At 39.0% G+C, this 25,465-nt stretch overlaps 1 protein-coding gene across 18 annotated transcripts in view; it reads left to right on the top strand.

The window, feature by feature from the left end:
- The window catches only part of AHI1 (Abelson helper integration site 1), a 287,061-nt gene that overhangs the window by 195,711 nt on the left and 65,885 nt on the right, over positions 1 to 25,465 (top strand). For 5 of the 18 annotated variants that reach the window (XM_060283264.2, XM_060283265.2, XM_060283266.2 and 2 more), the window contains one exon: positions 9,335 to 9,399. In XM_060283264.2, coding sequence (XP_060139247.1) covers positions 9,335 to 9,346 — 12 coding nt within the window. In that variant the 3' untranslated portion in view covers positions 9,347 to 9,399. Of the gene's footprint in view, positions 1 to 9,334; positions 9,400 to 11,910; positions 13,151 to 14,789; positions 15,055 to 16,300; positions 16,382 to 16,920; positions 17,183 to 21,402; positions 21,638 to 23,232; positions 23,357 to 24,021; positions 24,213 to 25,465 lie in introns of those variants that run through there. The other 13 variants (XR_009558661.2, XR_009558660.2, XR_009558649.2 and 10 more) reach the window with 6 other exon arrangements.

The following is a 25,465-nucleotide window of genomic DNA, read 5'->3' as shown; positions in this document are numbered from 1 at the left end:
TATATTGAGATATATATATACACTTGATCATTTCTTTTTTTTCTTTGCTTTTTGTTTTTTTATTTATTTTTTATACAGCAGATTCTTATTACGTATCTATTTTATACATATTAGTGTATATATGGCAATCTCAATCTCCCAATTCATCCCACCACTGCCCCCCGCATTCCCCCCTTGGTGTCCACACGTTTGTTCTCCACATCTGTGTCTCTATTTCTACCTTGCAAACCAGTTCATTGTACCATTTTTCTAGATTTCACATATATGCGTTAATATACGGTATTTGTTTTTCTCTAACTTCACTCTGTATGACAGTCTCTAGGTCCATCCACGTCTCTACAAATGACCCAATTTCGTTTCTTTTTATGGCTGAGTAATATTCCTTTGTATATATGTACCACATCTTCTTTATCTATTCGTCTGCCGATGGGCATTTAGGTTGCTTCCATGACTTGGCTATTGTAGATAGTGCTGCAATGAACTTTGGGGTGCATATGTCTTTTTGAATTATGGTTTTCTCTGGGTATATGCCCAGTAGTGCGATTGCTGGATCATATGGTAATTCTATTTTTAGTTTTTTAAGAAACCTGCATGCTGTTCTCCATAGTGGCTGTATCAATTTACATTCCCATCAACAGTGCAAGAAGCTTCCCTTTTCTCCACACCCTCTCCAGCATTTGTTGTTTGTAAATTTTCTGATGATGCCCATGCTAACCGGTGTGAGGTGATACTTCACTGTAGTTTTGATTTGCGTTTCTCTAATAATTAGTGATGTTGAGCAGCTTTTCATGTGCCTCTTGGCCATCTGTATGTCTTCTTTGGAGAAATGTCTATTTAGGTCTTCTCTCCGTTTTTTGATTGTTGTTTGTTTTTTTAATATTGAGCTGCATGAGCTGTTCATATATTTTGGAGATTAATCCTTTGTTGATTCGTTTGCAAATATTTTCTCCCATTCTGAGGGTTGTCTTTTCGTCTTGTTTATACTTTCCTTTGCTGTGTAAAAGCTTTTAAGTTTCATTAGGCCCCATTTGTTTCTTTTTTTTTTTTTAATTTACATTACTCTAGGAGGTGGGTCAAAAAAGATCTTGCTGTGACTTATGTCAAAGAGTGTTATTCCTGTATTTTCCTCTAAAAGTTTTGTAGTATCTGGTCTTACATTTAGGTATTTAATCCACTTTGAGATTATTTTTGTATATACAGTTAGGGATTGTTCTAATTTCATTCTTTTACATGTAGCTGTCCAGATTTCCCAGCACCACTTGTTGAAGAGACTGTCTTTTCTCCATTGTATATCCTTGGCTCCTTTGTCATAGATTAGTTGACCATAGGTGTGTGGGTTTATCTCTGGGTTTTCTATCCTGTTCCATTGATGTATATTTCTGTTTTTTTGCCAGTACCATACTGTCTTGATTACTGTAGCTTTGTAGTATAATCTGAAGTCAGAGAGTCTGATTTCTCCAGCTCTGTTTTTTTCCCTCAAGATTGCTTTGGCAATTAGGGATCTTTTCTGTCTCCCTACAAATTTTAAGATTTTTTGTTCTAGCTCTGTAAAAAATGCCATTGGCAATTTGATAGGGATTGCACTGAATCTGTAGATTGCTTTGGGTAGTATAGTCATTTTCACAATATTGATTCTTCCAATCCAAGAACATGGTATATCTCTCTATCTGTTTATACTTGATCATTTCTTTTAAAACAAAAGTAATTTTGGAAATTTTTTACTACAGCCCATTCTTTATGCATTTAAAGAAATCAAGGTCTGAGAGTCAGAGTTAAAAAATGCCTGAACTAGGACTTGATCTTCTGGCTCCAAGTTCAGAGTTATTTCTGTTACAAATGCTTTGCCTTTTTCCCTTTTTTTTTAACATCTTTACTGCAGTATGATTGCTTTACCATGGTGTGTTAGTCTCTGCTTTATAACAAAGTGAATCAGCTATACATGCACATATATCCCCATATATCCTCCCTCTTGTGTCTCCCTCCCAACCTCCCTATCCCACCCCTCTAGGTAGTCACACAGCACCAAGCTGATCTCCCTGTGCTATGTGGCTGCTTCCCATTACCTGTCTGTTTTACATTTGGTAGTGTATATTTGTCCATGCCACTCTCTCACTTCATCCCAGCTTACCCTTCCCCCTCCCCATCTCCTCAAGTCCATTCTCTACGTCTGTGTCTTTATCCTGTCCTGCCCCTAGGTTTTTCAAAACTCTTTTTTTCCTTTAGATTCCATATATATGTGTTAGCATACGGTATTTGTTTTTCTCTTTCTGACTTACTTCACTCTGTATGACAGACTCTAGGTCCATCCACATCACTACAAGTAACTCAGTTTCATTTCTTTTTATGGCTGAGTAATATTCCATTGTATATATGTGCCACATCATCTTTATGCATTCATCTGTCAGTGGACACTTAGGTTGCTACCATGTCCTGGCTATTGTAAATAGAGCTGCAATGAACGTTTTGGTACATGACGCTTTTTGAATTATGGTCTTCTCAGGGTATATGCCCAGTAGTGTGATTGCTGGGTCATATGGTAGTTCTACTTTTAGTTTTTTAAGGAACCTCCATACTGTTCTGCATAGTGGCTGTATCAATTTACATTCCCACCAACAGTGCAAGAGAGTTCCCTTTGCTCCACACCCTCTCCAGCATTTATTGTTTGTAGATTTTTTGACGATGGCCATTCTGACTGGTGTGAAGTTATACCTCATTGTAGTTTTGATTTGCATTTCTCTAATGATTAGTGATGTTGAGCATCCTTTCATGAGTTTGTTGGTGATCTGTATATCTTCTTTGGAGAAATGTCTGTTTAGGTCTTCTGCCCATTTTTGGATTGGGATGTTTGTTTTTTTGATATTGAGCTGTGTGAGATGCTTGTATATTTTGGAGATTAATCCTTTGTCAGTTTCTTCATTTGCAACTATTCTGAGGGTTGTCTTTTCATCTTTTTTATAGTTTCCTTTGCTGTGCAAAAGCTTTTAAGTTTTGTTAATTCCCATTTGTTTATTTTTGTTTTTATTTCCATTTCGCTAGGATGTGGGTCAAAAAGGATCTTGCTGTGATTTATGTCCTAGAGTGTTCTGCCCATGTTTTCCTTTAACAGTTTTATAGTATCCGGCTTTACATTTAGGTCTTTAATCCATTTTGAGTTTATTTTTGTGTATCGTGTTAGGGAGTGTTCTAATTTCATTCTTCTACATGTAGCTGTCCAGTTTTCCCAGCACCACTTATTGAAGAGGCTCTCTTTTCTCCACAGTATATTCTTGCCTCCTTTATCAAAGATAAGGTGACCATATGTGTGTGGCATTATCTCTGGGCTTTCTATCCTGTTCCACTGATCTATATTGCTGTTTTCGTGCCAGTACCATACTGTCTTGATTACTGTAGCTTTGCAGTATAGTCTGAAGTCCAGGAGCCTGATTCCTCCAGCTCCATTTTTCTTTCTCAAGATGGCTTTTGCTCTTTGGGGTCTTTTTGTGTTTCCATACAAATTGTGAAATTTTTTTGTACTAGTTCTGTGAAAAATGCCATTGGTAGTTTGATAGAGATTGCATGAATATATAGATTGCTTTGGGTAGTATACTCATTTTCACAGTGTTGATTCTTCCAATCCAAGAACATCGTATATCTATCTGTTTGTATCATCTTTAATTTCTTTCATCACTGTCTTACAGTTTTCTGCATATAGGTCTTTTGTCTCCTTAGGTAGGTTTATTCCTAGTTATTTTATTCTTTTTGCTGCAGTGGTAAGTGGGACTGTTTCCTTATTTTCTCTTTCTGATTTTTCATTATTAGTGTATAGGAATGCAAGAGATTTCTGTGCCTTAATGTTGTATCCTGTTACTTTACCAAATTCATTGATTAGCTCTAGTGGTTTTCTGGTAGCATCTTTAGGATTCTCTGTGTATAGTACCATGTCATCTGCAAACAGTGACAGTTTTAATTCATCTTTTTCTGACTTGGACTCCTGTTATTTCTTTTTCTTCTCTAATTGCTGTGGCTAAAACTTCCAAAACTATGTTGAATAATGGTGGTGAGAGTGGGCAACCTTGTCTTGTTCCTGATCTTAGTGGAAATGGTTTCAGTTTTTCACCATTGAGAACAATGTTGGCTGTGCGTTTGTCTTATATGGCCTTTATTATGTTGAGGTACGTTCCCTCTGTGCCTACTTTCTGGAAGGTTTTTATCATAAGTGGGTGTTGAATTTTGTCGAAAGCTTTTTCTGCATCTATTGAGATGATCATATAGTTTTTCTCCTTCAGTATTTTCATATGGTGCATCATATTGATTGATTTGCGTGTATTGAGGAATCCTTGCATTCCTGGGATAAACCCCACTTATCATGGTGTATGATCCTTTTAATGTGCTGTTGGATCCTGTTTGCTAGTACTTTGTGGAGGATTTTTGCATCTGTGTTCATCAGTGATATTGGCCTGTAGTTGTCTTTTTTTGTGACATCTTTGTCTGTTTTTGTATCAGGGTGATGGTGGCTTCATAGAAGGAGTTTGGGAGTGTTCCTCCCCTGCTATATTTTGGACGAGTTTGAGAAGGATAGGTGTTAGGTCTTCTCTAAATGTTTGATAGAATTCGCCTGTGAAGCCATCTGGTCCTGGGCTTTTGTTTGTTAGAAGTTTTTTAATCACAGTCTCAACTTCAGTGCTTTGATTGGTCTGTTTATATTTTCTGTTTCTTCCTGGTGCAGTCTGGAGAGGTTGTGCTTTCTAAGAATTCCTCCATTTCTTCCAGGTGGTCCATTTTATTGGCATATAGTTGCTTGTGGTAATCTTTCATGATCCTCTGTATTTCTTCAGTGTTAGTTGTTACTTCTCCTGTTTTCATTTCTAAGTCTGTTGATTTGAGTCTTGTCCCTTTTTTTCTTGATGAGTCTGGCTAATGGTTTATCAATTTTGTTTATCTTCTCAAAGAACCAGCTTTTAGTTTTATTGATCTTTGCTATCATTTCCTTCATTTCTTTTTCATTTATTTCTGATCTGGTCTTTATCATTTCTTTCCTTCTGCTAACTTCGGGGGTTTTTTCTTCTTCTTTCTCTAATTGCTTTAGGTGTAAAGTTAGGTTGTTTATTTGAGATGTTTCTTGTTTCTTGAGGTAGGATTGTATTGCTATAAACGTCCCTCTTAGAACTGCTTTTGCTGCATCCCATAGGTTTTGGGTCGTCGTGTTTTCATTGTCATTTGTTTCTAGGTATTTTTTGATTTCCTCTTCGGTTTCTTTAGTGATCTCTTGGTTATTTGGTAGAGTATTGTTTAGCCTCCATGTGTTTGTATTTTTTACAGATTTTTTCCTGTAATTGATATCCAGTCTCATAGTGTTGTGGTCAGAAAAGATACTTGGTACGATTTTAATTTTCTTAAGTTTACCAAGGCTTGATTTGTGACCCAAGATATGATCTATCCTGGAGAATGTTCCATGAGCACTTGAGAAGAAAGTATATTCTGTTGTTTTTGGATGGAATGTCCTATAAATATCAATTAAGTCCATCTTGTTTAATGTGTCATTTAAAGCTTGTGTTTCCTTATTTATTTTCATTTTGGATGATCTGTCCATTGGTGAAAGTGAGGTGTTAAAGTTCCCTACTATGATTGTATTACTGTCGATTTCCCCTTTTATGGCTATTAGTATTTGCCTTATGTATTGAGGTGCTCCTATGTTGGGTGCATAAATATTTACAATTGTTCAATCTTCTTGGATTGATCCCTTGATCATTATGTAGTGTCATTTGTCTCTTGTAATAGTCTTTATTTTAAAGTTTGTTTTGTCTGATATGAGAATTGCTACTCTACCTTTCTTTCTATTTCCATTTGCAAGGAATATCTTTTTTCATCCCCTCACTTTCAGTCTGTATCCCTAGGTCTGAAGTTGTTCTCTTGTAGACAGCATATATATGGGTCTTGTTTTTGAATCCAGTCAGCCAGTCTGTGTCTTTTGGTTGGAGCATTTAAACCATTTACATTTAAGGTAATTATCGATTTATATGTTCCTGTTACCATTTTCTTAATTGTTTTGTCTTTGTTATTGTAGATCTTTTCCTTCTCTTGTGTTTCCTGCCTAGAGAAGTTCCTTTAGCATTTGTTGTAAAGCTGGTTTGGTGGTGCTGAATTCTCTTCGCTTTTGCTTATCTCTAAAGGTTTTAGTTTCTCCGTCTAATCTGAATGAGATCCTTGCTGGGTAGAGTAATCTTGGTTATAGGTTTTTGCCTTTCATCACTTTAAATATGTCCTGACACTCCCTTCTGGCTTGCAGAGTTTCTGGTCAAAGATCAGCTGTTAATCTTATGGGAGTTTCCTTGTATGTTATTTGTTGCCTTTCCCTTGCTGCTTTTAGTAGTTGTTCTTTGTATTTAATTTTTCATAGTTTGATTAATATGTGTCTTGGCGTGTTTCTCCTTGGATTTATCCTTTTGGGACTCTCTGCACTTCCTGGACTTGATTGACTATTTCCTTTCCCATATTAGGGAAGTTTACAACTATAATCTCTTCAAATATTTTCTCAGTCCATTTCTTTTTCTCTTCTACTTCTGGGACCCCTATAATTTGAATGTTGGTACATATAATGTCCCAGAGGTCTCTGAGAGTGTCCTCAATTCTTTCCATTCTTTCTTCTTTATTCTGCTCTGCAGTAGTTATTTCCACTACTTTATCTTCCAGGTCACTTATCTGTTCTTCTGCCTCAGTTGTTCTGCTATTGATTCCTTCTAGAGAATTTTAAATTTCATTTATTATGTTGTTCATCATTCTTTGTTCGCTCCTTACTTCTTCTAGGTCCTTGTTAAACATTTCTTGTATTTTCTCCATTCTATTTTCAAGATTTTGGATCATCTTTACTATCATTACTCTGAATTCTTTTTCAGGTAGACTGCCTATTTCTTCTTCATTTGTTTGGTTTGGTGGGTTTTTACCTTGGTCCTTCATCTGCTGTGTATTTCTCTGTCTTCTCATTTTGCTTAACTTACCGTGTTTGGGGTCTCCTTTCTGCAGGCTGCAGGTTTGTAGTTCCCATTGTTTCTGGTTTCTGCTCCAGTGGCTAAGGTTGGTTCAGTGAGTTGTGTAGGCTTCCTGGTGGAGGGGCCTAGTGCCTGTGTTTTTCTGGATGAGGCTGGGTCTTGTCTTTCTGGTGGGCAGGGCCACGTCTGGTGGCATGTTTTGGGTTGTCTGTTGCCTTATTATGATTTTAGGCAGCCTCTCTGCTATTGGGTGTGGTTGTGTTCCTGTCTTGCTAGTTGTTTGGCATAGGGTATTCAGCACTGTAGCTTGCTGGTCATTGAGCAGACCTGGGTCTTAGCATTGAGATGGAGATCTCTGGGAGAGCTTTCGTCGTTTGATATTACGTGGAGCCAGGAGGTCTCTTGTGGACCAGTGTCCTGAAGTCGGCTCTCCCACCTCAGAGCCTCAGGCCTGACTCCCAGCCAGAGCACCAAGACTCTGTCAGCCACACGGCTCAGAAGAAAAGGGAGACAAAAAAAGAAAGGAAGGGAGGGAGGGAGGGAGGAAGAAAGGAAGGAAGGAAGGAAGGGATAGAAAGAAAGAAAGAAAGAAGAAAAGAAAATATAATAAAATAAATTTACTAAAATAAAAAATAAAATGTAATTTAAAAAAAATGAAAGAAAGAGGGGCTTCCCTGGTGGCGCAGTGGTTGAGAGTCCGCCTGCCAATGCAGGGTATACGGATTCGTGCCCTGGTCCGGGAAGATCCCACATGCTGCGGAGCGGCTGGGCCCGTGAGTTATGGCCACTGAGCCTGCGCGTCCGGAGCCTGTGCTCTGCAACGGGAGAGGCCACAACAGTGAGAGGCCCACGTACCACAAAAGAAAAAAAAAGAAAGAAGAGAGCCACCAAACCTAAAAACAAATCCACCAATGATAACAAGCGCCAAAAACTATGCAAAAAAAAAGAAAAAAAAAAACGGACAGACAGAACCGTAGGACAAATGGTAAAAGCAAAGCTATACAGACAAAATCACACAAGCATACATATACACACAAAAAGAGAAAAATGAAAAGATATATATATATATGTCTATATATATTTTAAAAAAGGAAGAGAGCAACCAAATCAGTAAACATATCTACCAATGATAATAAGCTCTAAATACTAAACTAATATAAACATAAAACCAGAAACAAGTTAGATGCAGAAAGCAAACCCCAAGTCTACAGTTGCTCCCAAAGTCTACCGCCTCAATTTTGGGATGATTCATTGTCTATTCAGGTATTCCAGAGATGCAGGGTACATCAAGTTGATTGTGGAGATTTAATCTGCTGCTCCTGAGGCTGCTGGGAGAGATTTCCCTTTCTCATCTTTGTTCACACAGCTCCTGGGGCTCAGCTTTGGGTTTGGTCCTGCCTCTGCGTGTAGGTCACCTGAGGGCGTCTGTTCTTTGCTCAGACAGGACGGGGTTAAAGGAGCCGCTGATTCGGGGGCTCTGGCTCACTCAGGCTGGGGGAGAGGGAGGGGCACGGAGTGCGGGGCGGGCCTGCGGAGGCAGAGGCCGGCGTGACGTTGCTGCAGCCTGAGGCGCGCCGTGCGTTCTCCCGGAGGAGTTGACCCTGGATTCAGTGACCCTGGCAGTGGCGGGCTGCACAGGCTCCTCAGAAGGGGGGTGTGGATAGTGACCTGTGCTTGCACACAGGCTTCTTGGTGGCGGCAGCAGCAGCCTTAGCGTCTCATGCCCGTCTCTGGGGTCCGCGCTGTTAGCCGAGGCTCGCGCACGTCTCTGGAGCTCATTTAGGTGGCTCTCTGAATCCCCTCTCCTCACACACCCTGAAACAGTGGTCTCTTGCCCCTTAAGCAGGTCCAGACCTTTTCCCAGACTCCCTCCCGGCTAGCCGTGGCGCACTAACCCCTTCAGGCTGTGTTCACACCGCCAACCCCAGTTTTCTCCCTGGGATCCGACCCAAGCCCAGTCGTCAGTTCCCAGCCCCCGCCCGCCCCAGCGGGTGAGCAGACAAGCCTCTCGTGCTGGTGAGTGCCGGTTGTCACCGATCCTCTGTGTGGGAATCTGTCCACTTTGCCCTCCGCACCCCTGTGGCTGCGCTCTCCTCCGCGGCACCGAAGGTACCCCCTCCGCCACCCGCAGTCTCCGCCCGCGAAGGGGCTTCCTGGTGTGTGGACACCTTTCCTCCTTCACAGCTCCCTCCCACTGGGGCAGGTCCCGTCCCTATTCTTTTGTCTCTGTTTATTCTTTTTTCTTTTGCCCTACCCAGGTACGTGGGGAATTTATTGCCTTTTGGGAGGTCTGAGGTCTTCTGCCAGCGTTCAGTAGGTGTTCTGTAGGAATTGTTCCACATGTAGATGTATTTCTGGTATATTTGTAGGGAGGAAGGTGATCTCCACGTCTCACTCCTCTGCCATCTTGAAGGTCCCTCATGCTTTGCCTTTTAACTCTGATTAAATGGTAAGTACTTGCCGGGCGGGGGCTATAGCATGCTCACATTTTCTCTCCCCAGTACTTAGCCTGGTGTCTGGCCACATAGTAAAACTTCAGGGAATACTCATTGGATTGAATTTCTTGTGGAGTAGGGCCCAGTATTTTTAGGAGTCTTATTTTTCACACATACCATACACACAAACACTAACCTGGTTTCTTACTCATTTTCAAAATCCTGCTGTGAGATTTTCCTTTCTCTTTTCACATGATTTGCCTTTATCGGCCCTCACTCTGTTACTCTGTCCCTCTGTTATGTTACGAGGATACTTTATGAGGAGATACCACAGAGAAAACCTGGGTTTGTTTTCCTGCTGCTGTCTTACTTAGATGACATCTCTTCCCTTGTCAGCAAGTCTCTGCTGCCTCTTAGGTGTTCGGTCCCTGTGCTGTCAGCAGCCATCATCGTGCTGCTGTGTCCCTCTTGCTCGTTCCCTGTTGTCAGAAGGGGGCTGTTTCTTGTCCAAGGTGTGCACTTGGAAGTTTCTTCTCCTTTTCCTTTTATTCTGTCCCCTTTCTCCCTTTCATAGATAGTCTTTGTCATTCTGTATTCAGTGTTCCTTCCTCTTCTTAGTCTGAGTCATTTCCCTTAAATATGTTATCTTTACTGCCTACTTTAGCTTTTTCCAGTTAAGTTTCTCTTCAGGTTCCCCCTCTTGAGGGTCCTCCTGGCTCCTGTGTTTACTTCTCACAATGCAGCCTCAGTCTGATTGATTTAACTTGTCCTACTGTCTTGTGCAGGATCCATCTCACTCGTTTCCAGCTGTTCTCTTCCTCTCCCTCCCTTTTCTGTTTTTCTTCCTTGGTTTTGTCCTACCGCTCTCATAAACTCCTCCTCTCACCCTGTTTGTCTCATTACTCCTCTGAGGTCCTTTACCTTCCTCGCTGTTCCTTGCAGACGTTTATAGGGTCTCTGGGTGACTTGAGCTCAGCATCCATTTGAGCCTTTCCTTCCCCACTTTTGTCAGACCCTAATTTGAGGCAAGTTTTATATGCTGTACCTATATACACACCAGGACAGTATGATGCCCTTTTTTGCCCCTGGTGAGATTGTACCTTACCTCACCATAGCTGTACCATTTTATGGTCTACCTTAGTTGCGTTTGTGAGCATGTTCACTTGAAACATTTTGGGGCTTCTATATATTATATAATACTGGTTTAAAAATTTTAAAATCAGAAAACAAGGACTGACAAAGGATTTTTTTTTCCCTCATATGGAAAGGCAGTACAACCATTTATTTAAGATTGGGCCATAAACCATAGCAGAAAAGAATATGAAAAAGAATGTGTGTAATATATATATATATATATATCCATATATATATATATATGTATACACACACACAATATATGTATAACTGAATCACTTTGCTGTACGGCAGAAATTAACACAACATTGTAAATCAAATGTACTTCAGTAAAATAAATTTAAAAAGTAAAAGATTGGGCCTGTCCCTAAAGGCACAGATGTTCCCTAACCTTCCGGTTTAGGGTTAGGGAATGGTTATTAGCACATCCTTTTTTGCCATGATGCTCTAGCCTCTACTTTTCTCAGGAGTGATCAATGGCATTGACCACCACCTAATCAGCTTGCCATTATCCTTAGATTGAAGTTGTTTTCTAAGAGCAACCAAATGTTAAACCCTTTCTGTTCAGAAGAAGGACAACAACAGTTTTGTGTAAGTCCAGATACTCATCACTGATATGTAAATAATTGCATCAAAAAATTTCAGGCTCAACCCCTAGTTTATCACCCTCTAGTTTTGGTGTACTTACTACATGGTCTCTAAAGAAGCAACATCTTGTTTCATCTGCCTATTGGTTCTTGACTTTTATTCATGGTATAATTTGTTTTATTTCAAAGCTGCATCTAGATACATAGTTAACCGTCACTACCTTTGTCAGTCAAAAATGCCACATACCATTTTTTGGATTTATTTGAAAAGCTATAATAGTTTACTCACTTCTAAAAGAAGACATAGCCATAGACTAAATGAAAGAGTGCTGTTTAATAAAATGGCCTATATGCTTTCCAGTCACTAACCTGAAGCATCTTCCATGACAATTTTTTTTCCAGTGAATGAAGAATGTTATAAACTCTGATTGCCTGCACTTAATTTCTGGAAGTTACTGAGGGTTTGCAGTGCTTATTGTCTGTATTTGAGAAATGTATTTCTTTTTTGCTTAAGTTAACTAGTCAGTGCTGGATCGGGCCTTTAGCAACTGCTGATGACACTAAAAGATGTTAATTTAACTGTATGTTCAAGAGGCAAGCTAGAAGTTAATTCTAGAAGTTAAACTAGAAGTACGTTCAAGAAGACAAATTAGTATTTTGGTCGTGTGTGTGTGTGTGTGTGTGTGTGTGTTTTATTACTTGTGCTGTTGCCTGGGCATGCCAAGATTTGTTGTAACTAGAAGGTATTGTTTAAGTTCATTTAGTACATTTTGTGTCATTTTCTTCTAGTAAAGAGCTGAAGAAGAATGAAGGGGCAAGGAACCAAATATACAGAAATGAAATGACAAATTAAACCAAATGGAATTTCTCTTCAGAGTTCAGAAATTTCAGATGGCCAGGAAGAAAGGAAGGCTCTACTATTTCTTATCCTTATGAAAGAATCTAGAAAAATCAGAAGCAAGGTATGGGTGGAAAAATAAATGTGGCCTTTTGAAAAGCTTAATTGTTATAAACCATTGTGTTTGCTGTTGATCAAAGTATTGGTACTTGTATTTATTAGTAACTGCATCAAAATTACATTACCATTCTTGGAAAAATCAATAAAGAAAAACCATAATTGCCACACAGCAAATATGAGGAAAAAGTGTTTGCATTGTTAGGATGTCCATAAAGTAATCATTTAATATTATATCTGTAATGTGGTTCTGTGTGTGATGATATACTCAGAATATGAAATATCTGCTATTTAAATTTAACTTTATTTAAAATAAAGATAAGCAGCTTCAGGATTTTGTGTATTCAAAATGGTCCAAGTAAGAAAGGCATTAAAAGGTAACAAATGTTTACCTTGTTTTTAAATTTTTGTTTTTAAATTTTTTAATTTGTTTTTAAATTTTTACATTGAATTATTTATTTCTTTAGTTCCAGAGTAACAGTGTCATTACTATGTGACCATATATTTTGAAGTGAGATGTTATAAAATGGGAAAGTTCATCTCTTTGTTTTTCACTTGACTCTTCTTAAAACTGTGTGATTTTAAGTCTGTCAATAAAATATTTAACTTCAAGAATGTCAAAACTAATATAAAATTAGAAAACTTATTTACCAAATTAGACAATTGATTCCATTAAAGTAAGAAGTGAGAAAAACAGTGTTGGGCATTGAGGTGTAAATTTTGCCCAGATGTATACCGGATGTGAAAAATCTTCTAGTAGAAATATATTTGACTCTTACCCCTGCACATGTTGTAGAGGCATGAAAATTGGTAAACTTGCCCGTGCTGTGTAGAACTTGGGGGGAGGGGGGCATTTTTGAAAGTGGTGAGTGGCATTGATGACTGCTGAAGCCCTCAGCCATTAGCACAGAAATGTGTTCCGATAGTACCAAGCTCCCCTGTTCTAGATGCACACGTCTGTGCTTCAGGTACAGCTGGACCCAGCCAGCTTGAGTCACCCTTGTACAGGCTTGTTTTTTCTTTCTTGTTAATGCACTTGATAATGAAAAAAATAAAAATATGTGACTCTCTGCAGTTTCAGCTCGTAGTTTTGAGATGTGTGTAGATTCTCTGATTTTGGTTTTAATTACAAAGAATTTCAGCAAGTTGCAAAATGATTTTAAATCAAGACAATAATAAAATAATATGTCAGAGGAGCTAAACATTTGCTGAAATCCCAATGTTCATATGAAAAATAAAGGGTTATTTTTATATTGTAACTACTGAAGGCAAAAATAACAATTGAGGCAAACACCAGGAAAAGTTGTTTCTACTCAAAGCCCATTTCTTTTCTTTTTTGTCCTGTTGACAAAGCAAGATTTGGGTTATGTTTGTGAATAGATAAATTATTATTAATTAATAATCTTCACCACCTTCTAAGATGAGATGGGGTGGGGGAGACCATAAGAGTGCCCTCCAAGTAATAAGTCCAAATTATAATCAAGCAGAGAAATCAGACTATTTACTTAGTAATAAATTAACTTTGTTTTATTTTTATCCTAAAATTATTGAATTCTATCCCATTTTATAGTCTCTTTTCTACAAACAAGTAGCAATTTGACACTATCTTTTCTAGATAATAAATAATGTCATTCTTACAAATTAATTTCCCAATTATTGATTCTACTCTGTCTTGAAGATTGGAGTTTCTTCGGTATCAAAACTATACAATGAATAGGATTTGCAAAGCTAGAATAAAAAGCAAGTTTTAAAAAGATTTAAAACTTGAAATATTTTACACCATGAATGCAAATTCATGTTTAAGATGCACCTTTTAAATATGAAATCAGTGTTTTAAATGGTTAACACTTGCTACTTTTGAAACCTTTCGTAAGGTTTCTTTCCAAAAAAAATGGATACTTGACATTAATTTTATTTTTCAGTTACAGAAAAGTTTTATTAGAGAAAGATATTTTCTCTTTAGGAAGTTCAGCAAGACTATCTGGGAAATAACTTATCATTTTATAACTTTATATGTCATGTTATTTTAGTCATATATTTAACTCACAACTATTTTTCAGAGGGTTAGAAAGTTCTAGAAACTATATAAAAAACTCATGACCTTATACTTTCATACGTATTTCAATGATTTCCATCTGAGGTCCATATCTGTTAAGTAGATGATGGGAACATTTTTCACTAGTCCAACTTTTGAAGCTCTATATTTGTTGATTTCTACCTCATTGGACTTCACTACAGAAGAGATTCCCCAAATCTTCACTTTATGTACGTGACCTCATTCAGTCCTCACTTCAAACCCAGGAGGAAGATAAAATCTTCCCTGCCCTGCAAATAAGGAAACCGGGGCTTTGAAAGTTAAGCAACTTGTCCAAGTGCACACGGTCAGTCAGTGTGTTGCTTGCTGTCCATGGAGGTTTGTCATACTCCACTGGGGCACCTCAAAGGTCCCCACCCACCTCAGGTGCTGGGTGCAGTGAGCCAGTAGCACCTAGAGTTGGTCTCCAGCCCACACAGAGTAAGGAAGCAACCTGATGAACGTACAACCACACTCAGAGACTAGAAACATCTCATATGTCTTCCATGCAGCCGTGACCTACATAAAATGAAATACCATATCTGAGTGAATTTTTTTTAAAAAAACTGATAATGTCTTTACCCCATATTTGTTTTGCAAAATCTTTACTCCATACTCTAATTCTTACATTTTTTTAAGGAATCGATTCTGTGGACTCAAACTAACACATGGACAGTAACATTTTATTCAAGAAACAGTATCCCAGTCACATAAGAGAAAATAAAAACATCAAGAGTCACGTCAATCAAAAGGCTCTGTTGAGTGGCAAACTCAGTCTGTGGATGGACCCAATTATCTGCAGGCGAACTGAATGTCAGCATCATTTAGGGTTAACAATGGACCAGCTAGGCAAAAGCAGACAGCTACTCTCTGCAGAGACCCGGAAAGCAAACTTGGTAATGAGGTACTTCATTCATCATATCCTTCTGCTCTAATTATTAAAGTGAATAGGGAATACTTTAACTTAAGGCGGGAACTGGATAACATAAAAACATCTGTTTTGTAAACACAAAGAATGCTTTTTTTTCTAATGATCTCTTCACATCTACATCAAGCATATGTTGTGAGCCCCCTGTTTTCGAAAGTTGCTCTTCTAACACCTCAAATTCATTCTGATTATGGATGGGTTATTTTGATTGTCTCAGAAAGTTAGGGAGGATAAAGCTGCTAAGAATCTACAGTTTTACTATCTACTCACAATCTAAAGAGGGGAAAGGTGTCATAAGTAAGTACATCTATAACTATGCATAACACATGTTCTATTACTTGTGTCAGAATGGTCCAACTATATATCCTTCAATGTCATTCACCTCTAAAAGTACTAAACAATCTGATTTTTACTCATTCTAGTTCACTTTTTCTTAACTCATCACTTGGATCCTTGTGAAGAATTGTGAAAGAATTTGGTAGAGGAAAATGTAGGATTTTTTTTTTATACAGCAATTATATAAGTAAACATATATTGCCAATCTTTAAAGTTGCTTGGAACGAGCTGATTTACTGTTGAGAGGGAACAATTATAGTTAAGAAAAAAAAAAGTACAAAAGGAGGAAAAAGGAAGGCGAGGAAAATAGCTTGTTGCTGGAGCAAAAATGAACAACTGAAGCTTGTGAAAAAGCAGTCGCTAGACCAAAGGAAGAAGGTTCCCTGGAGAAAAACGTGGTCGCTACGGTTCAGTTTTTCAGTGATTTCAACTGAGAATCAGTAGTTAATTTTTTTTCTGTTTAATTTGTTCATGGGACCATTTTATGTAAACACTCCACACAACTTTTTCCGGAGCTACAGTTATTCGATTTAAAATAAGTGGAAGATGGCTAAGCACGGTGATGTTTTTAACATCCCTGCCTGTTAATACAGAAGAAGTTAATGTTCAGAAGTATCTGCACATGCTACTTTTAGCAACTAAATATTTCCATCGTGGTAAAGAAATGTCAGTGAAATCTATGCACTTTACGAACATCAAATTCTTATACTTATCATGTGTGCAGGCAGAGTACATAATAAGCTAGTCTATAGCAGCTGTAAATTTCTGAGGATTTATCTAACCACAAATACATTGAAATGGGGAAACGGGGCTATATTAAACTATGCAAGATGCTGCTGGAGCTTTGCCATTTCTGCAACATCCTGTAATTAATTTCTCATGACAGGTCTGGCAAACTGAAACATCCAATACACTTGCGACAGACAGACTAGAGTTGCTGCAAATCCTACAGTCCCATGAAGTGAAGGTAGTTTTTTTCTTTCAAACATGAATATAGCTCTGTTTAGAGTGTCCCGTGGCCAAGGACAAATTTGTCACTTTTTAATTCCAAAATAAAGAAGGTCTAGAATATAGGAAAGATCCTGAGCTGAGTGTTTAATCTATTCTCTGTGTTGCGCAGTCTTTCCCTGAAGAGGGACGGCCCTGGGTAGGGGATGATATCGTTAGGTTGGCATGCATGCCTGTTGTAGTTATGATGGGATTCTCTCCTGGGAGATTTGAGGTCAGTTCTCTCTCGAACACATCCTCTCCCTGTAAGCAAGACTCACAAGACCACCTTCTCCATCTGTGTGTCATTCTCTCCTGGAACCCATAATCCTGCCATCTTGCAAACTTAGAGCACAGATAAATACAGAAATGATCCCTGCTGCAACACAGAGAAAGAAAAAAAATGTAAATTTTTTTTTGCCGAAATAGATTTTCCTGTATAACAGTAAGTTCTTTGTCAGTTCATATCGATGTGAAAGAATGACCCTCTCTTTACCTGATGTGTGTAATTTGATACAGGTGTTAAGTGTTTGGTGTTAAGGATGGACCTTAGTAAGCAAGCCTCCTTCTTGCTGGGGGAGTGGAGATTCTGCCCCTAAAAATGAAATCAGCATATCAATGTCCACAGCCTCGCGCATTTCCTTTGGAAGGTCGGAGTTCCTCGGACTACAAACAAGAGGACACAAGGGAGAGTGGGAACCTTGAATCTGGAAGTTTTCATGAGAAGGGAAAGGTTCCAGGTGGTAAAGAATAGGATGGGTCTTGCTCAGCAGAAACAGAGGTGAGAAGCCAGGCAGGCAAGGGGCAGTGGTTTCAGCCCAGTTGCCAAAGGCTAACTGTAAACACCTGATGCTCTTTGTATTTTCTCCAGTGATTGTCTTTCCCTTTATCCTTGCTATTGAAAATGTATTCTGTTCAGAGGACCAGAGAACTTTGTTGCTTGGGCTTAAGTTTTAGAGAAAAGCAACCACAGAACCCCAAACTGAATAACCCAAGGGGAAAAGTGAGCAAGAGACCATGTAGGAATGCTTTTGTATCCTTCCACTCCTCTCCACTGGAAAAGCTCCCTTCAGAGCTCATCTATGTAAAACTCTGGAAATGGAAGGGAGAGATCAAAACATAAAAAGGAAGACCCTTCTTTTTCGTACTTGTCCAGGGTCACAGAATCCAGGGCCAGGACCCCACCTCCTACTCCTACTGCTATTTACTAGGTAACATTCTCAGTTACCTTAAAGCTGAATTATTCAATCCTAATTCTTGAAAAATGCTAAACTTCTTCAACCTCCTACACAACTAAGAATAACATCCCGTATAGAGCGTGGTCTACATTCAGGTAAATTCCCCTTTAACACTAGGTTGTTATAAGTGGTGAATTTGAATGAGTGAGGGTTGAAAGTAGGAAAAGTATAAGGTGATAGCAGAGAGTCCAGAGAGAGACATTTCGGTGCACGCACAAGAGGTCATTTTCTTTGATTTTTGGTTTTTTACTATGTTGACAATTGGATACAGATAAGGACTGATTCTATTTACGTATCAATAGCTGGAGTTACTGACAGCTTGCCTAAATATATCCTTATAGTTAAAGATCATCAATAACTTTAACTCTTTTCATGTTTCTTCAAAGCGTGTATGATCGCTTTCAATTTATTCACCAGCTGATTATTGAAAGCCTGTTTGTCAAGCAGTGGGCAGGAGCTGAGTGGACAGTTGAACCAGGAGCCTCAACTCTTCTACTCTGTGTTTCACCTTGAAATTGCCACATGTTTACTGCCACCATCACCCCACAGTGGTTTTCAGAGGACTTCCACATACATTACTAAACTTGAGCCTCATGACAATCTTTGTTAAACAGAAAAGTCCCCCATTTTTCAAACCAATCACAGAGAGGTTGAGTGACTTGCCCAATAACTGTTAATCAGCGTCCAGCTGTCCTCCTCCCAGTGCTGTGTTCTTTCCAACCAGGAAAACCCATCACTGACATCTGAAAACTGTGGAAATAAGTTATATGGAAAACCAATATGTTCCCTGTACAAGAGGCAACATTATATAATAACACTAATTTGGATGTGGGTCTTTTCAGATCAATTTATGATCTCTTCCTGTAGTCAGCTATAAAGTGTTGGTTTTTGCTGCCGCCCTATATTTAAATATATTTTTAAATACAAGAACTTAAAATGTAAAGTTGTAACAGAGGCCAAATAAAAACATGTAAAAAATTTTTTTTATTGTATTTTGTAGACAGAGGAAGAAGGAGATGTGCAGAAAATGCCAGAGTCCCTTTTCAAAACCTTTTCACAAATCAAGTAAAACAAAATCATTTTGTGCGTTGTGTATTGAAGTCAAATAGTTTTTATTCAAGTTACCAAATAAATTACATTTTCTATTAAAGGGCAGTAAATTCCCATTTGACGTAAAACTTCATTATATCAACTAACTTGGAGGTACCACAGAACCTTTCATTAAATGCAAACCTGACCACGTCACACCCCGTTTAAAACTCTTCACTGGTACTCCCATCCACTCTTACTAAATCCAGTGAGTTTTTCCTATTTGCTTAACAATTATTCCTAGAAATTCAGTCCTGTGCTCTGATATCACAGGAAACTCTCAAATGAAATTCAGTCACCTTGGAAGTGACAGCAAAAGTAAGAAACTTGGTTGATATCTGAAAGTCCAAACCACAGAGCACAGCACAGACCTCCCTGATCTGTCCCCTCTGTTCATCCATGTCATGACTGCATGTGGAGGTCCTCTGTTCACACTGCAGCGAGACCATACTACTGCCCTCCCGGGACCATTGCTGCTTCAAGCCCTTGACTTATTCTCTTGACTTGAAGACACCTTTTTCCCAAAGCCTCTGCCAAGTATATTTCCATTCAAGTTTCATCTCAAATAACACATGCACTAAGATTCCTTTCCTAATTACTAACCATGGATAATTGTATTCTCACAGTGTCCTATACCTAATATCTATAAAGACACTTACTTAGCACATGACATTGAAACTGACAGTCTGTTGATCAATGTATTATTTAACATTTCTTGTGTGCCTGAGATAACGCTTTTTTTAAACTGAAGTATAGTTCTTATATATATATATAGTTGTTTTATATATATTCTTATAAATCTGTGCTTGTGCTCAATATCAAAGGATATTCTCAAATGGAATTTAATCTTTTTTAAAAATCTTAAATGCCCAGTAAGACTAGGGCATTTAGGAAGGAATCTAAGAAAATGTCAGTAGTCATTCTACCGCGCCTTCACAGCTGTCTTTTGTCGTTTTTCATTCTCTCTTCTCTTTCTCACACGCTCCCCTTTTCTTCTTCTTTTCTGGCTCCCTTTTTCCTTCTTCTCTGCTTGACATCAGCAGTGGCATTCACTGAATTCCACATTAAACCATCACTGACCCATCTCAGTCTGCTCCTGAAACTGGGAATCCAAGATGGAGGATCCATCCTGACAGTGACTTTGGCTACCTCTATCCAAGCCCCCAGTGCCCTCTGAGCAACACTTTACTTACATAAAAACACAATCTTTAAATGTGGATGTAGTCTTCCTTTCATGTCTTTAACTGTTTTTATTGAGGCAAACTATCTGGAAGAGTATCTGTCTGATTTGCATAATATTTTACATTCCCATTCATCTGAGGGTAAAAATCCTCCAGAAGCCTTCTAAAATTTGTATATCTAACCCCATTGCCTGTGAATCTGATATCTTTACCACTTTTTTCTTAAAATTTCAATAATTTTCTGGAGAAAAGATTCCTAGATTCATAAACAAATTCCACGATATCACAATGCCTGAGTGTAAGCATCTAATTGTAAGAATTCACCACCTCACGCTATATGTGTTTATGCCAGTAAATGAATCTAGTCATTTTCATCCCCTATATTTTTATCACCTAAAGAATATCTAAAAGCTTCAAACAATTCTTTGACCTTATTTGGTTTTAAGCAAGACCAATATCCAGCCCAGCAGTGTTTACACAGAAAGTTTCAGGAGCCCCCCAGAGCCCCCGAGGCAGAGGTCTATGAATCACACATAGACCTGGCTGCCTGGTGTAGAGGGATGAGGCTCGACAGTTCTCAGCTTGGGTTCTGCTGAGAGTCATGACACTTTGCATCCAGATTTCTGTGGGACTGATGTTACAGATGTTATTGAACACCCTTAACTTTTACTCATGTGCTTTCAACTTTGGATCTTCTGTTTCTCCTTAGGATTAGTGCAACTACTCCTGAATATAAACATTAATTTGGTCAGCTTCTTGAGAAATGCAGGCCATTGTGGTAACCCTGCTGTGACACTCATGCCATCTACACAGCCATGCCATCTACACAGCCAGGGAAATGTGATTTTGACATTTATCCTCTTAAATAAATCATTCTTCAGCACTATCAGATCATTCCACTCAAAAACTTATTTAACCTTTTTAGTAGGCTGTAGCCATTAAGTTCACTCACAAAAAATGATCATTATTCCAATTCACTTTGTCCTCTGCATAGTCATAATTTAGCAGGGAAAGGGAAAGTATTTATTATTATAATTATTCATGATTATAGACTAATTTTAATAATAGCTACCATTTGCTGAGCACAGGGTAGGTACTAGGCTCCTTGTCAGGGGCTTTATGTGCATAATTATCTCATTAAATTTTCAAAATAAGCTTACAAGGTAGATACCATTATCATTACTCCTGTTTAAAAACAAAAACTCTGAAGTTCAGAAAGGTAACACTGTATGTCGGAGATCACACAGCTTGTAAGTCGGGATGTCAGGATTTATATCTCTGGTTTGTCTGACTCCAAAATTCCCCTCTTAATTACTAAATTACTGCCCTTGAGATTGCCAAACTACAGACTGTGTGTTCTTTTAAAATGAAATGGCTTCTTTTTAAAATGCTTCTTCCCCTCACAGTTGAAAAAAAATGACTTTCTGTTATTTTAGAAATGCGTAAGAAAGTTAAACATTTAATATTTTCCAAATTTCTAATGTGTTTTGCAGAACAGTCTTCAACAAAATAGTTTGATCAAAAATGAATCTCACGCACCCCAATATTCATTGCAGCACTATTTACAATATCCAAGACATGGAGCAGCCTAAATGTCCGTCAGCAGATGAATGGATAAAGAAGATGTGGTACATATGCACAATGGAATATTAGTCGCCCATAATAAGGAATGAAATAATGCCATTTGCAACAACATGAATGGACCTAGAGATTATCATACTAAGTGAAGTAAGTCAGACAAAGACAACTATCCTATGATATAACTTATTCGTAGAATCTTAAAAAATGATACGAATGAATTTATTTACAAAACAGAAACAGACTCACAGACATAGAAAACAAACTTAGGGTTACCAAACGGGAAAGGTGGGAAGAGGAATAAATTAGGAGTTTGGGATTAGCATATACACGCTACTATATATAAAATAGATAATCAACAAGGACCTACTGTATAGCACAGGGAACTCTACTCAATATTCTGTAATAACCTATATGGGAAAAGAATCTAAAAAAGAATGGATATATGTATAACTGACTCACTTTGCTGTCCACCTGAAACGAACAACATTGTAAATCAACTGTACTCCAATATAAAACTAAAATTTTTTTAAGTAAAATGAAAAAAGGAATCTCAAAAGTTCATATTGAAATAGTCACACCAACCTTTAGCATTTAAGAAAAATGTTTTCTTTCCAATTTTTATGTGCTACGGAGACGTTACCCTAGTCTAAAAGAAATGAATAATAAAATACCATCACCAATGCATTTCACATCCCTGTAAGAATTGTGTCTATTAGGGTTGCGTTTGGGGTGAAGAAGAGGGTTGTGTAAGGTCTTCCTTCTTGTGTTTCCTCTTTAGTCTCCGTTCACCACCCTCAGGAGACATAGCTGGCCCTTTATGTCATCATGGCCCGTGTACATCATCATGGCAACCATCTCATAAGTGTTAACTTGCCGTTTGCAGAGAGACAATATCTTTTCATCATTTATTCCCAATGTTAACCTTTAGTGCCTGGTGCATAATAGGCACATTCAGTACTCAACAAGGCAGATCACAGGTCCAAAGGCTTATTTTCTGTATATCGATAAGTTGGGGGTGAAATGTAGGTAGGGATATTAACAGATCATGGAAATTATGCAGCGGTATCACACCAATCCAAATTTCTGTGTATTTTTCTATTTCCTCTAGTAAATCTGTTTCCTTTCCCCTCTCACTCCCTCCCCTCCACACCCATCCTGGCTTTTAAACTCTTACTTTCTATTTACAGCCAAAATTGTTTGCAGTGCCCCACACCTGACTTCCAGCTGGTTCTTGTATTCAGGCACAAACAAAAGCAAGACAAACACACACTGCATCTGTACTTTGAAACAGCCTCAATTCCAGGTGGTTGAAAGGACTCCCTGGGGCACCTGAAACTCAGGTGGGACCATAGCAGTGTTTCAAGCCCAGCCCACCTGTAATTCCCCTTTCCTCAAGGCTGCCAGGCAGTCAAGAGCTGGGTGTGCAGAACTGGTGACTCGAGTTCTATCAGGTGTCAGCCTCTGGCACGTGCAGTGGCAAGAGGCAGGCTGATCCTCCAAAACGTCTTCAGCCTGCGCTTCACTGAGGTCACAGCCCGAGGACCTCACGTGTCCCCATCCATTTCCCAAAGGGCATTTTCCTCCGGACTGAAGGAGAAAATCCAGCTTCCTGAACTAGCGTGTGCAGCAGGCGAGCTAGGGAGCCTGCCTTCTGGTGACCAGGGTGCTCAGCCATTCCAGGCCAGGTGTGGGTGCCTGGTGGGTCTCAGTTCTCCCCGTCACTGCTTCCCATTTCCTTGCAGTGCCAGTGGACCTCGAGGCATGTCTAAACTGCCATCACAGGCTTTCTTCGTCACTGATTTACAACATCAGCCAAATAATCATCTGGCAAGAAGAAAAAGATAACACGGCATGCTTAACAAGAAGGTAATGTGTGTGAGTGTTTAGGTAGTCGCTAATTATTTTCTGACTGGAGAACCAGATAGACTGTGGCAACGCTGTTTCTAACCCCCACTGCTTTAATACTTTCCTAAGTGGACAAATGGATGTGAATCAGAAAGGAGGGTAAAGTGAGGTGGGCTTAAAAAATAAAGATATCTTCTTTCGATTTGCTTGAGTTCCTTTCTGCCAAGAAATGAAGAAAGCTTCGGAACACCTTACACAACATTTCCCGTTTTCTACCGAAATGCTTTTATTTAGAGTTCAGTTTTATAAATTGGCAAATCAAGTAAGAAGGAAGTCCCTTTCCTTGTAGCACAGCTTAACAAGAGACCCAGGATGAAAACCTCTGCAGAATCTTCATTCCCAGGACCATGGAGGAAAAAATTTATAAGATTTATGCAAAACTTCAAAACAAGCCCCTCCCTACACACACCTCCCCCTTGCGTGGGTGTTTCCTTCACCCCACTACCACCAGTGTTGGTTTTTATGTGAGCATAATTGTGCTTTTGTCTTGGAGTTGGCTCACCTCAATACACTCTAGTCTGAGATCCCTTGGCCTCAAGCCCAGGGTGGGGCTTTGCCCTCAGTACTGTAAATAATGGTAATTACCTTTACAAACTTAAAAAAAATATTTTTTTTTCTTTCCCAAGGCCAAGAATATCCAAAGCCTAGAGCATTCTATATAACCCCTTGTGCGTCTGTTGGAATCTGTATGGCAATGAGAAAGAGTTTCTCCCTCGTGGAATGAATGTCCAAAGTGAAAAGATGGTCACCAGCGCTTAGCTGCCCCGTGGATCACTCTGGGCCTGTGTGGTCTTTGCTTCCAGATTATAGTGGTGATGTAAGTCCAAAAGAACGGAGTAAATTATGAAGTAGAATTTAGCGTTTATTCTCACCGCTGACGCAGAAGTTTCTGTGAATTAGATTGAAACAGAAGCATGTTCCATGTGCCCGCTATCAACTCACAAGGAGAGGAGTTAGGCCGCCTGATTCTAGACTGGGCCATTTCCAAGGCATTACTTCCTGCAGTATCTCTGTCTGCTTGACAGCACCTATTGTTCCGATTAAGTTGACATGCATCCAAGCTTTTGCCTCATTAGATTATCTCCATGGTGCTGAGGCTATAATTTCTGCATAATCTTGGTGTTTTATTTCATGCACAATCGCTAGCAGCTGTTATCCATGTCTAAGATCAAAACAATTAATGAAAATTCAAAAATTTTAAACTCAATAGCTTTTGGCCACATCGACATATCAAGACTCATACAAACGTTTTGATTTATGAATGAGATAGATTGGTTTCCCGGGCCCCAGAGTTCCTTTGATTATTTTACTTCCAGATTAACTGGCTTGAGTATGGAGACCTGAACATCTGGACAGATGCCCTTAACCTATCATTCACTCATTTCAAAGGCGAACGACCCAGAGTGGGAAGCCTCTTGGGCATGTGTGATAACTGGAAATTTACTAAGACCCTCAAGGAAGTGTCGCCTTGTCTGCATGTCATTTTTTCCATTCAGAAGTCAAATTATTGCTCCATGGCTGTGAGAGTTATTGAGGGCATGCTCTGTGTTCATGTTATCGTGTGTTCCAGGCATTTAAATGATCAAGAATATTCATCTGTGAGGTTTCTTGTGCTAAGAGGAGGTGATTCATAATGCAGCTACCAGAACGTGAAGCTCTGTGATCCATCATATACCATCACTTTATTAACAATCACTTTCCCTTGGCTCAGGGCCCTGCTGAGGATCAAGAGGGGTCCACCCCTGGGCTCTGGAGCCTTCCCCTGAAGTGCTAACTTATAATCAGCAGTAATAAACTTCCCTTCTCACTAGGAGGGCTCAATGTTTACAAGGTAATTTCTCTTTGGCACTTGGCCTCATTCCAAATGTTCAGAACTTCTTGTGGAGGTTCTGAGAGCTATTCATGCAGCCCTGCTGATGCTTGCTCATCTGTTTGTTAAAGACTCCCTTGTCCCCATGTGACCCCTCAATCCATCCACCATGCAAGTTCCAAAGACTGACAGAGAGAGCACCATGCAGATGGCTGTCTGGACTCTACACAAATTCAACCCTCCTGGGGGACTCCCCAAAT

Source organism: Globicephala melas, chromosome 14, assembly GCF_963455315.2.
Source record: "Globicephala melas chromosome 14, mGloMel1.2, whole genome shotgun sequence".
Taxonomy (NCBI): Eukaryota; Metazoa; Chordata; class Mammalia; order Artiodactyla; family Delphinidae; genus Globicephala; species Globicephala melas.
The sequence above is the reverse complement of the archived record's forward strand: the minus strand, read 5'-3'. Positions and strand labels throughout refer to the sequence as shown.